Source organism: Ranitomeya imitator, chromosome 5 (assembly GCF_032444005.1).
Source record: "Ranitomeya imitator isolate aRanImi1 chromosome 5, aRanImi1.pri, whole genome shotgun sequence".
Taxonomy (NCBI): domain Eukaryota; kingdom Metazoa; phylum Chordata; class Amphibia; order Anura; family Dendrobatidae; genus Ranitomeya; species Ranitomeya imitator.
Window position 1 is genome coordinate 650,954,957 of NC_091286.1, and position 12,662 is coordinate 650,967,618.

The 12,662-nt window shown below is 43.4% G+C and overlaps 1 protein-coding gene across 1 annotated transcript in view; it reads left to right on the plus strand.

The window, feature by feature from the left end:
• The window catches only part of MFSD2B (MFSD2 lysolipid transporter B, sphingolipid), a 94,440-nt gene extending 84,408 nt beyond the window's left edge, over nucleotides 1–10,032 (plus strand). The window contains exons 10-14 of the mRNA XM_069728158.1: nucleotides 3,193–3,273; nucleotides 4,216–4,325; nucleotides 5,681–5,824; nucleotides 6,171–6,347; nucleotides 9,074–10,032. Coding sequence (XP_069584259.1) covers nucleotides 3,193–3,273; nucleotides 4,216–4,325; nucleotides 5,681–5,824; nucleotides 6,171–6,347; nucleotides 9,074–9,110 — 549 coding nt within the window. The 3' untranslated portion in view covers nucleotides 9,111–10,032. The remainder of the gene's footprint in view (nucleotides 1–3,192; nucleotides 3,274–4,215; nucleotides 4,326–5,680; nucleotides 5,825–6,170; nucleotides 6,348–9,073) is intronic.
• Nucleotides 10,033–12,662: the final 2,630 nt, after the last annotated feature.

Below are 12,662 nucleotides of genomic sequence, written 5' to 3' on the forward strand. Positions count from 1 at the left end.
TGCCCCAACCCATCATTACTGTCTGTACTCAACACCGGTGCCCCAACCCAGCATTAGTGCCATTACTCAATACTTGTGCCCCCAACCCAGCATTACTGCCTGTACTCAATATTGGTGCCCCCACCCCATCATTACTGTCTGTACTCAATATTGGTGCCCCCAACCCAGCAATACTGCCTGTACTCAATACCGGTGCCCCAACCCAGCATTAGTGCCATTACTCAATACTGGTGCCCCCAACCCAGCATTACTGCCTGTACTCAATATTGGTGCCCCCAACCCAGCATTACTGCCTGTACTCAATACTGGTTCCCCTAACCCAGCATTACTGCCTGTACTCAATATTGGTGCCCTCACCCCATCATTACTGTCTGTACTCAACACCGGTGCCCCAACCCATCATTACTGTCTGTACTAACCCAGCATTAGTGCCTTTACTCAATACTGGTGCCCCCAACCCACCATTACTGCCTGTACTCAATATTGGTGCCCCCACCCCATCATTACTGCCTGTACTCAATATTGGTGCCCCCAACCCAGCATTAGTGCCATTACTCAATGCCGGTGCCCCAACCCAGCATTACTGCCTGTACTCAATATTGGTGCCCCCAACCCAGCATTAGTGCCATTACTCAATACTGGTGCCCCCAACCCAGCATTACTGCCTGTACTCAATATTGGTGCCCCCACCCCATCATTACTGTCTGTACTCAATATTGGTGCCCCCAACCCAGCAATACTGCCTGTACTCAATACCGGTGCCCCTACCCAGCATTACTGCCATTACTCAATACTGGTGCCCCAACCCAGCATTACTGCCTGTCCTCAATACTGGTGCCCCCAACCCAGCATTACTGCCTGTACTCAATACTGGTGCCCCTAACCCAGCATTACTGCCTGTACTCAATATTGGTGCCCCACCCCATTATTACTGTCTGTACTCAATATTGGTGCCCCCCAACCCAGCATTACTGCCTGTACTCAATATTGGTGCCCCCAACCCAGCATTAGTGCCATTACTCAATGCCGGTGCCCCAACCCAGCATTACTGCCTGTACTCAATACTGGTGCCCCTAACCGATCATTACTGTCTGTACTCAACACCGGTGCCCCAACCCAGCATTAGTGCCATTACTCAATACTGGTGCCCCCAACCCAGCATTACTGCCTGTACTCAATATTGGTGCCCCCAACCCAGCATTACTGCCTGTACTCAATACTGGTTCCCCTAACCCAGCATTACTGCCTGTACTCAATATTGGTGCCCTCACCCCATCATTACTGTCTGTACTCAACACCGGTGCCCCAACCCATCATTACTGTCTGTACTAACCCAGCATTAGTGCCTTTACTCAATACTGGTGCCCCCAACCCACCATTACTGCCTGTACTCAATATTGGTGCCCCCACCCCATCATTACTGTCTGTACTCAATATTGGTGCCCCCAACCCAGCATTACTGCCTGTACTCAATATTGGTGCCCCCAACCCAGCATTAGTGCCATTACTCAATGCCGGTGCCCCAACCCAGCATTACTGCCTATACTCAATATTGGTGCCCCCAACCCAGCATTAGTGCCATTACTCAATACTGGTGCCCCCAACCCAGCATTACTGCCTGTACTCAATATTGGTGCCCCCACCCCATCATTACTGTCTGTACTCAATATTGGTGCCCCCAACCCAGCAATACTGCCTGTACTCAATACCGGTGCCCCAACCCAGCATTAGTGCCATTACTCAATACTGGTGCCCCCAACCCAGCATTACTGCCTGTACTCAATACTGGTGCCCCCAACCCAGCATTAGTGCCATTACTCAATACTGGTGCCCCCAACCCAGCATTACTGCCTGTCCTCAATACTGGTGCCCCTAACCCAGCATTACTGCCATTACTCAATATTGGTGCCCCCAACCCATCATTACTGTCTGTACTCAATATTGGTGCCCCCAACCCAGCATTAGTGCCTGTATATTCAATACTGGTGCCCCAACTCCGCATCCGTGCCATTATTCAATACTGATGCCCCTAACCCAGCATTACTGCTTGTACTCAATATTGGTGCCCCCAACCCAGCATTACTGCCTGTATTCAATACTGGTGCCCCAACTCAGCATTCGTGCTATTATTCAATACTGATGCCCCTATCCCAGCATTACTGCTTGTACTCAATATTGGTGCCCCCCAACCCAGCATTACTGCCTGTACTCAATATTGGTGCCCCCAACCCAGCATTACTGCCTGTACTCAATATTGGTGCCCCCAACCCAGCATTCGTGCCATTACTCAATACTGGTGCCCCCAACCCAGCATTACTGCCTGTACTCAATATTAGTGCCCCCAACCCAGCATTAGTGCCATTACTCAATACTGGTGCCCCTAACCCAGCATTAGTGCCATTACTCAATACTGGTGCCCCTAACCCAGCATTAGTGCCATTACTCAATACTGGTGCCCCCAACCCAGCATTACTACCTCTACTCAATATTGGTGCCCCCCAACCCAGCATTACTGCCTGTACTCAATATTGGTGCCCCCCAACCCAGGATTACTGCCTGTACTCAATATTGGTGCCCCCCAACCCAGCATTACTGCCTGTACTCAATATTGGTGCCCCTTAGTCCCCCAACTCAATAATAGTGCCTTTTCTCAGTATTGGTGTCTTTTAGTGCCATCAGTAATTGTGCCCCCTCCTAATTCATTAATTATGATTTTACTGCCTTCACTCATTATTGGTCTCTGCACTTATTAATAATGCTCTTGATGCCTGTCAGTACCCTCCCCAGTCATTAATGGTGCTCCTACGCAGTAATAGTGCCCCTTAGTGCCTTCAATAAGTAATGTGTTCCCACAGTGCTCCCGACACAGGAATACTGTCATAACAAAAAAATCCAACTAATACTCCTCTACTACCATTGCCACAATGAACAAAACTGCTCAGTCTCCCTAGACCTCCAGCCTATAAGACTCCGGGATGTCCTCGCGCTGCCCTGCACAGGAGCCCGGCTCCAGCATCATGTATGGCTGACATTGGCTGTAACCTATGAGAAGGGAATGATGGAGCAGGGAGCTGATGGATCTGGAGGACCAAGTAAAAATGATGGGGTTTGGGCTGCGATGCCCTGTCCTATGACACTTCAGATAGATAAATATAAAATGTAATAAGTACGTGTTTTCTCCTTTTTTTCCAGCTTTCCGCTGTCTTGAGCATCCCATTCTGGCAGTGGTTTCTACAAAGATTTGGCAAGAAGACAGCAGCTTTTGGGATTTCTGTAAGAATTCTGGAGAATGTGTAATAATAAAATATGTGCTAAGTATGCAGTCGCTGTCTTCACCATGTTACGGTATATAGAGGGCCGTCCGCAGCTGAAGACCCCCTTTATGAGCCAGAGTGTAGGGCTGCTAAGTGAGTTCTCTATATGTGACATCTTCAGAAGGGTGTGAGGACTTGCTCATTCTCAGGCGGGTGTGAGGACTTGCTCATTCTCAGAAGGGTGTGAGGACTTGCTCATTCTCAGGCGGGTGTGAGGACTTGCTCATTCTCAGAAGGGTGTGAGGACTTGCTCATTCTCATAAGGGTGTGAGGACTTGCTCATTCTCAGGCGGGTGTGAGGACTTGCTCATTCTCAGAAGGGTGTGAGGACTTGCTCATTCTCAGAAGGGTGTGAGGACTTGCTCATTCTCAGAAGGGTGTGAGGACTTGCTCATTCTCAGGCGGGTGTGAGGACTTGCTCATTCTCAGGCGGGTGTGAGGACTTGCTCATTCTCAGGCGGGTGTGAGGACTTGCTCATTCTCAGATGGGTGTGAGGACTTGCTCATTCTCAGGTGGGTGTGAGGACTTGCTCATTCTCAGAAGGGTGTGAGGACTTGCTCATTCTCAGAAGGGTGTGAGGACTTGCTCATTCTCAGACGGGTGTGAGGACTTGCTCATTCTCAGACGGGTGTGAGGACTTGCTCATTCTCAGGTGGGTGTGAGGACTTGCTCATTCTCAGAAGGGTGTGAGGACTTGCTCATTCTCAGACGGGTGTGAGGACTTGCTCATTCTCAGACGGGTGTGAGGACTTGCTCATTCTCAGACGGGTGTGAGGACTTTCTCATTCTCAGAAGGGTGTGAGGACTTGCTCATTCTCAGAAGGGTGTGAGGACTTGCTCATTCTCAGACGGGTGTGAGGACTTGCTCATTCTCAATACTGGCCTGTGTCTGTTTTGCAGTGGATGATCCCGTTTGCCATCATGCTGGTCACCATACCAAACGTGATTGTAGGATATCTGGTGGCCGTGTCATCAGGATTCAGCATTGCGGCATCTCTTCTCCTTCCATGGTGCGTACAGTTTCACCTGCGACATAACTGCTTAGGTTTGCTGATATAAGCAAAGAAAAACACAACCTAGAAATTGCATAAATGACCTTTCAGGTTTTATACTATAGATGTCGGAATATAAATAACATCTCAGTAAGTGATGCCATCACTAGAGTTGGTGTGTATCAATTCCACATCAGTAATCTGAGACCACTGGACAGAAGCCCTGAGGACTACCTCCTAATATCTGTGGCTCTTCTGGCACAACATGATGTCACTCTGGAACAATTACGTGGCGCCTGGCCAGCTAATCAAAAGTAGATCTACGGATGCATACAAGTAAGAAGCGGTTCTCAGGGCTCCATTTCCAGAGTCCACTGAATTCCCGATGTCAGTGATGGACGGGGCCTTGTGACTTGATTTTAACAAACTCTAGCCATCACCGAATGGTTAGTAGAGGTCAGACCTCTGGGATCTGCACCGATCTTGAGAATAGTAATTGCTTAAAAAATGGAAAATTAACGTAAAGTGGTTATCCAAAAATGTAATAAAATTGTAATTCAAGCTGCAGCTTGTCATAGTTACATGTGAAAACGATCTGCAGTCTGAAGGAACACTGCTCCTGAGACCTGTGTCTAAACTGACAGGAGCTATATTTTAAGCATACATATCGGTGAGCAGCCAAAGAAGAGCTGTGACAGGAGACAAAAAACAAATCTTCTCAGCTGACTGAGTGCAGAGAACTGAGGCTGGAGAAAAATATCCTTTGTGGTTTTTCAGCTGAATAGAAGATTTATTTCTTCTGATATCACAGCCCTTCTCCTCTGCTATGTGAGCTTACAATACAGCTCCTTTGTCAGTTGAGACACAGGATTCAGGAGACATGTTTCTTCAGACTGCAGGGTATCCTGACATGTGACTAGGATTGACTGCTGTTTGTAATACGTGATGGGGGATTTTAGGAAAATCTCTTTAAGGCAGAAGTGTTATATGTAAAAATGTTCTAAATTCATTAAACATTATGCAATGCTTCGTGCGCCAGCATGTTTCCTAGAGGCCATGTTTTACAGCCACTGTGATATTAATAGTTCCTACAACAATGATTGCCAACACTCCTGCAAAACTACCACTCTCAGCATGTTCAGAGAGCGCAGCTCCCATGCTATGCTGTGAGCAGTAGTTTTGCAATTTGTTGATGATCCTTTCCAAATAGCATTGCAAGGAACAGACAGATGTAGCAGAGCTGAATGTGCAAAATGCAGGACAGTTAATGCAATAGGTTCAGATGCGCATAGAAAACAAAAAAAGTGGTATCTGTAAAAATACTCGTAAGAGATGCGCACAGGATATTTTATGTTCTGGTCTTATCCCTTCAGGTCCATGCTTCCTGACGTAGTGGATAATTTCCGTCAAAAAAATCCTCGTGCAAATGGACTGGAGGCCATTTTCTACTCCTCATTTGTCTTCTTTACCAAGTTATCTGCAGGGATCGCACTAGGAATTTCTACCCTGAGTCTGCAGTAAGTGATAAATGTGTAACAGGAGTGCCGCCATTTAGCCCCGACACCCCTGAATGGGTGATTAAGGACCATGATGCATTGCATGCCCTTAATTTTTTACTGTACAAAAACGCCAAACTCTTGACTACAGTTTGGGCCTGGTAATGTAGCTCAGATCCATTGAAGTGAACGGGGTCTGAGCTGCAATATCACGCACAGATCATGGAATTAATACAGCTCACAGACCCCAAAATTCATTAAGATTGACCCCAGATTCAGACTTGCCTGCTTACATATTCACTGAGGCTCCAATTTTGATGATAAGGCGGAAGTGTTAGATATAGATACTGACTAGTGTTGCTGGCAGATTCGCAGGTTACAGCAGTGGCGTCTGCAGACAATCCTACCACGTGGTGCTGACGCTGCAGATACTCATTGGCGCGGTCCCGGCGGTCCTCATTATTCTAGGACTAATCATCCTCATCTTCTACCCAATCACAGAAGACACACGGAGGGAAACGGAGCTAGCACTCAATAATATAAGGTACAAATGATAATATTAGCTCGGTATGCCATATATCTCTCATGCAATAAGATGCCCATGGCAAAGGAATTGCCACCAACAAGTGACATCTGCTGGGCATTGTCACTCAGTGCCCCTCCTGTGATACCAGGGGTAAAACAATCCAAGGCAAAGGGAAGATCGTCATGGTCAGTGCAAGAAAGCAAGTAAACACTGATTATTTCTGTTAATGTTGATGATTATGGCTTACCACCAATGAAAACCCAAAAGTCATCATCTCAGTAAATTAGAATACTTTATAACACCAGCTTGAAAAATTATTTTAAAATCTGAAATGTTGGCCCACTGAAATGTATATTCAGTAAATGCACTCAATACTTTGTCAGAGCTCCTTTTGCATCAATTACTGCATCAATGTGGCGTGGCATGGTGCTGATCAGCCTGTGGCGCTGCTGAGGGGTTATGGAAGCCCAGGTTGCTTTGATAGCAGCCTTCAGCTCGTCTGCATTGTTGGGTCTGGTGTCTCTCATCTTCCTCTTGACAATACTCCATAGATTCTCTATGGGGTTAAGGTCAGGCGAGTTTGCTGCCAATCAAGCACAGTGATGCTGTCGTTTGGAAACCAGGTATTGGTACTTTTGGCAGTGTGGACAGGTGCCAAGTCCTGCTGGAGAATGAAATTTCCATCTCCAAAAAGGTTGTCAGCAGAGGGAAGCATGCAGTGCTCTAAAATGTCCTGGTAGACGGCTGCACTGAACTTTGGTGTTGATAAAACACAGTGGACCTACACCAGCAGATGACATAGCTCCCCAAACCTTCACTGATTGTGGAGACTTCACACTAGACCTCAAGCAGCTTGGATTGTGGCCTCTCTACTCTTCCTCCAGACTCTGGGGCCTTGATTTCCAAATGAAATGCAAAATTTACTTTCATCTGAAAACAACACCTTGGACCACTGAGCAACAGTCCAGTTCTTTTCCTCCTCGGCCCAGGTAAGATGCTTCTGGCGTTGTCTATTGGTCATGAGTGGCTGACACAAAGAATGTGACACTTGTAGCCCATGTCCTGGATACGTCTGTGTGTGGTGGCTCTTGAAGCCATGACTCCAGCAGCAGTCCACTCCTTGTGAATCTCCCCCAAATTTTTGAATGGTCTTTTCTTAACAATCCTTTCAAGGCTGCGGTTATCCCGGTTGCTCGTTCACCTTTTTCTACAGCACTTTTTCCTTCCAATCAACTTTCCATTAATATGCTTGGATACAGCACTCTGTGAACAGCCAGCTTCTTTAGCAATGACCTTTTGTGGCTTACCCTCCTTGTGGAGTGTGTCAGTGACGACCTTCTGGACATCTGTCAGGTCAGCAGTCTTCCCCATGATTGTGGAGTCTACTGAAACAGACTAAGGGACACTTATAAATGCTTAGGAAGCCTTTGCAGGTGTTTTTGTTAATTATTCTATTCTTAATTATTCTTATTCTAAGTTACTGAGATAATGACCTTTGTGTTTTCATTGGCTGTAAGCAATAATCATCTACATTAACAGAAATAAACACTTGAAATAGATCACTCTGTGTGTAACAACGCTATATATGAGATTCACTTTTTGTAATAAAGAACTGAAATAAATTCAATTTTTGATGATATTCTAATTTAGTGAGAAGCACTTGTACCTCCTCCAGAAAAAAAAAAAACAGACTAAAAACACTTTATATGAACAGCAAAATGGATTTCCCATCCAAATGAATAGGAAGAATGTTGGAGGATTTTGGAATAAATAAGCTACAAAAATCTCCATCTGAACATAGTAAGGAGGCTATCAAATATTTTGAGGATGGCAAAAATGATGATTTTTTTTCCAAGCAGAAACTGCTTCAGAAAACCCTCCTTTTTTTATTTATTTTCTGAAGAGATTTTAAAGCATTTTTGAAGAGTATTTTCCTGAAGTGTTCTTGGCAGCCTTTTGATTGCACAGTTTCTAGCCAGAAGCAAATTCCACCAGGATCAGTTTTAAAGGAGTAACGTACATTTTTTTTCCTTGCCAGATTTTTTTTTAAAAACTTCTTCAACGAAAAAACTTATGGAGCAAATCCACTAAAAAACTCCTCAGTGTGAACATAGCCTTAAAGGGGTATTGCCGTCTCAATCTCTATCCCAATATGTTGAAGGTGTAATAATAATAATATTGGCAAATACCTCCAATTAGTAGTATACTGTAGTTCTAATTGTCATGTACCCCATGTGCAGGGCATTGTAGTAGCTTAGATATCCATGGTTACGACAACTAGCTGTCACATGAATGCCAAAGCTACTGCAATGCCCTGCACATGGGGTAAGCAACAAGTGAATCAGAAGAACTATACTACATTTCTAATTTGAGGTATTTGCTAATATTATTATTATACCTACTACATATTGGGCTAGGATCTTGGAGATGGGAATACTCATTTAATGTTACTCAATGGAAGAAAACTGAATTCATTATATATTTTATCTGACAGGGTCATAGTTTATTGGAATTTTTTTTATAGGAACATAAAGAGGTTGTATTGTCATAGTCTTGAGATTTGATGGTCACTCAAGGATAACTGTGTGGAGACATGGTTAAATAGGTTAAATTAAAAAAAAAAAAACAGCGTCCACCATGAGGTTGGAGCAACTTTTCCCTATGGTTAAAGGGGTTGTCCGGTAAAAACAAGCTGTCGCCGATCTATAAAAATGGTTATAACGTCTCACAATCCTTTTTCTCAGGTTCCAGACTCGACGCTCGACCCTAATTGTCATCTAAACTGAATATCCAGCTCTGAAGGGACAAGTCTGCAACATCTGCTGCGTAAAATCTTCAACTCCATCTGCTCCACCACTGGTGTATCCGGAGTATGAGAACCAGCAGCGGCCTCACGCCATCGCCACCACCTCTGGTACAGTCCGAGGCGGGAGCAGGAGCTGTGTAGAGAACATTTTATCTAGCTACAGGTCACATATCGCTATCATTTACCCATATATATGGGTGCTGGTATTATTTATCACAGACACAAATCTGTTATTTTTGTAAAATCTATGTGAAATTTTTTTTTATATAAGACACATGCAGGTGTGAGTGTTCAGAGGATTAACAATGAGGTAACTATGGAAAAAGAACCTTAACAACCATGGTTACCCATAGCAACTGAGTAGGGTTTGTCCTAAAAAGTCTAAACCCTGGCAGGAAAATGAGACCGGCAATTGTGAGAGTGTTCATATGATTGACAATTCAGTAGCTATGGAAATTTGGCCTTAGCAACCATGGTAACCAATAGCAACCAATAAGGATTTGTCCTAAACTCTGGCAGGAAAATGAAGCATTCAAGTGTGTGAGTGTTCAGATGATTGACAATGCAGTAACTATGGAAAAAAAAGGCCTTAGCAACGATGGTTACCCATAACAACCAATCAGGGTTTGTCTTACAATGTCTCCATTCTGACAGGAAAATGAAGAATGAAATTGATTTGAGGTTCTGAGTCAGGGCAGCGCTGTGATAAGATGTAATATGGCTGTGATATCAGTGAAATATGGAAAAAAAATGATTGCCTGTAGTGCGTGCTCTGAAATAAAACTACAATGCTATGACTATTATTATAAAAAGGAAATGTAGAAAAAAAAACCGTGGAATTATATGTATATATCATTTATAGCCCTTTTACTTACAAATAAATTATCTGCTCTGTTATGTTATTTCTTTTTTTTTTTCTGAACATGTTTATGAACATCCTATACATTCCATTTTGTGTAAAGGGACTAACTGGGCTCCTCTGGGGCAGGGCATGGGCCTAACTAGACTCTGATTGGTGCATGGTTCTAGTAGGAGGAGACTTAGCTGGCGATAAAGGGATTTTTTTTTTTTCACAAAAACATAACATCATGGTGAAAAGGAACATGGTATTGGCATTATGATTTTACACTTTTGTTTGTCAAGACTATTTACAGTTACTTTACATACGATTTCAGGAATAAATAATAATACTCAGTCCTGACATCTTATCTTTAATTACTTCTCTACTGCCCTTGGACTATAAACATCTGGGAGGTCCACACTTTACAGTCACTGCATATTGAGCAGCTTGCACAAGATCTTGGAGCTGTGGGGTTGGGAAGCTAGCTCTCAAACACAGCCAGACTCCCTCCAGCGCAGATAAACATGGCTTATTACCATGATTACCTTCTCCATCTCTGTAAACACAGCACTGTGTGTGGCACTGACAGTGCTTCCTCCTCCGGACTCAGTGGTCATGTGATCACTGGGGTAGGGAGACAGCAGGAGCTGCTGGGTTGCCAGACACCTTCCATCGCAGATAAACATGGCTTATTACCATGATTACCTTCTCCATCTCTGTAAACACAGCACTGTGTGTACAGATTCGGTGGCACTGACAGTGCTTCCTCCTCCGAACTCAGTGGTCATGTGATCACTGGGGTAGGGAGACAGCAGGAGAGCTGCTGGGTTGCCAGACACCTTCCATCGCAGATAAACATGGCTTATTACCATGATTACCTTCTCCATCTCTGTAAACACAGCACTGTGATATTCCAGCCCAAGATAGAGGGGAAATTAGCAATAATAAAACATTGAATAATATGATAAAATGTTTAAAATAAATGAAAAAAATGCATAAATAAAAAATATAACAAAACTAAAAACAAAAAGAAACCCCACTGGTCTGAATAGCTGTTTCTTAGGCTAAGTTCATATCGGGTGTTTTTTATGCTAATTTTCAGCTGCGTTTTACAGTACTAGAAAAGCCTATGAGATTTCAGAAATCTTATGCACACAGCTTGTTTTTTTGTCCAGTATTTTTGGCTTTGCATGTTTTTTTGGACATAGAGCATGTTACTTCTTTCAGCATTTTTCACCCATTAACTTGAATGAGTCATGAAAAACACATCTAAACTGCAAGTGTCAGGTTTTTCTTTGTTTTTTTGTGCCAAAACCTGATTCTATAGAATAAGACTTTTTTTTCAACACTAAATTTTATCAACATGCACAAGAGATAAATATAACATGCCAAAACCCTGCAAAAAAAAAAAACCAAGGAAAATGCTTTTTTCTGCAGCTTCTTTCCTGACAAGAGATCAGGTTTTGCTGGCGAAAAAAAATGGTGAAAAAAACGCCCAGTGTGAACATATCCTAAGGCTATGTGCGCACATTCAGTAATTGCTTGCAGAAATTTCTGCAAGGTTTCTGCATCTCTTGGCAGCAAAATCACTGCAGCAAAGACACGTGTTTTGTCACGATTTTTGGTGCATTTTTGTCACGTTTTTGTACAGCAATTAACGCTTTTTGAGCTAAATAAAGATATTAAAAAAAGTTTTGTGATGTAATTTCTTTGTTCAACACCACCTCTTTCAATCTGATGCAGTGGCATCAGGGTAATGGCTTAGTGTCAGGAGCTGTCATTGGCACCTAGCCCTAGGCTTAGTAATGAACAGGTGTCAGTGACACCCTCATTACTAAGCTGACAAGTAAACACAAGCACACACACAAACACACACATGGTCACCAGCCTATGTAGGAGCATTAACAGAATGAACCTGCATAAGCTGTAACTAAACTGCAACTCTTAATTTAAAAAAAAAAAAAAATTACGTGGGCTCCCGCATAGTTTTCATAACCAGCAGAGCGAAAGCCACTGGCTGAGAGCTGATGTTAACCCCTTAAGCCCCAAGGGTGTCAGTGACACCCTCATTACTAAGCTGACAAGTAAACACAAGCACACACACAAACACACACATGGTCACCAGCCTATGTAGGAGCATTAACAGAATGAACCTGCATAAGCTGTAACTAAACTGCAACTCTTAATTTAAAAAAAAAAAAAATTACGTGGGCTCCCGCGTAGTTTTCATAACCAGCAGAGCGAAAGCCACTGGCTGAGAGCTGATGTTAACCCCTTAAGCCCCAAGGGTGGTTTGCACGTTAATGACCGGGCCAATTTTTACAATTCTGACCACTGTCCCTTTATGAGGTTATAACTCTGGAACGCTTCAACGGATCCTGATGATTTTCTCGTGACATATTGTACTTCATGATAGTGGTAAAATTTCTTTGATATTACCTGCGTTTATTTGTGGAAAAAAAAACACACAGAAATTTGGTGACAATTTTGAAAATTTCACAATTTTCCAACTTTTAATTTTTATGCCCTTAAATCACAGAGATATGTCACACAAAATACTTAATAAGTAACATTTCCCACATGTCTACTTTACATCAGCACAATTTTGGAACCAAAATTTTTTTGTTAGGGAGTTATAAGGGTTAAAAGTTGACCAGCAATTTCTCATTTTTACCGCACCATTTCT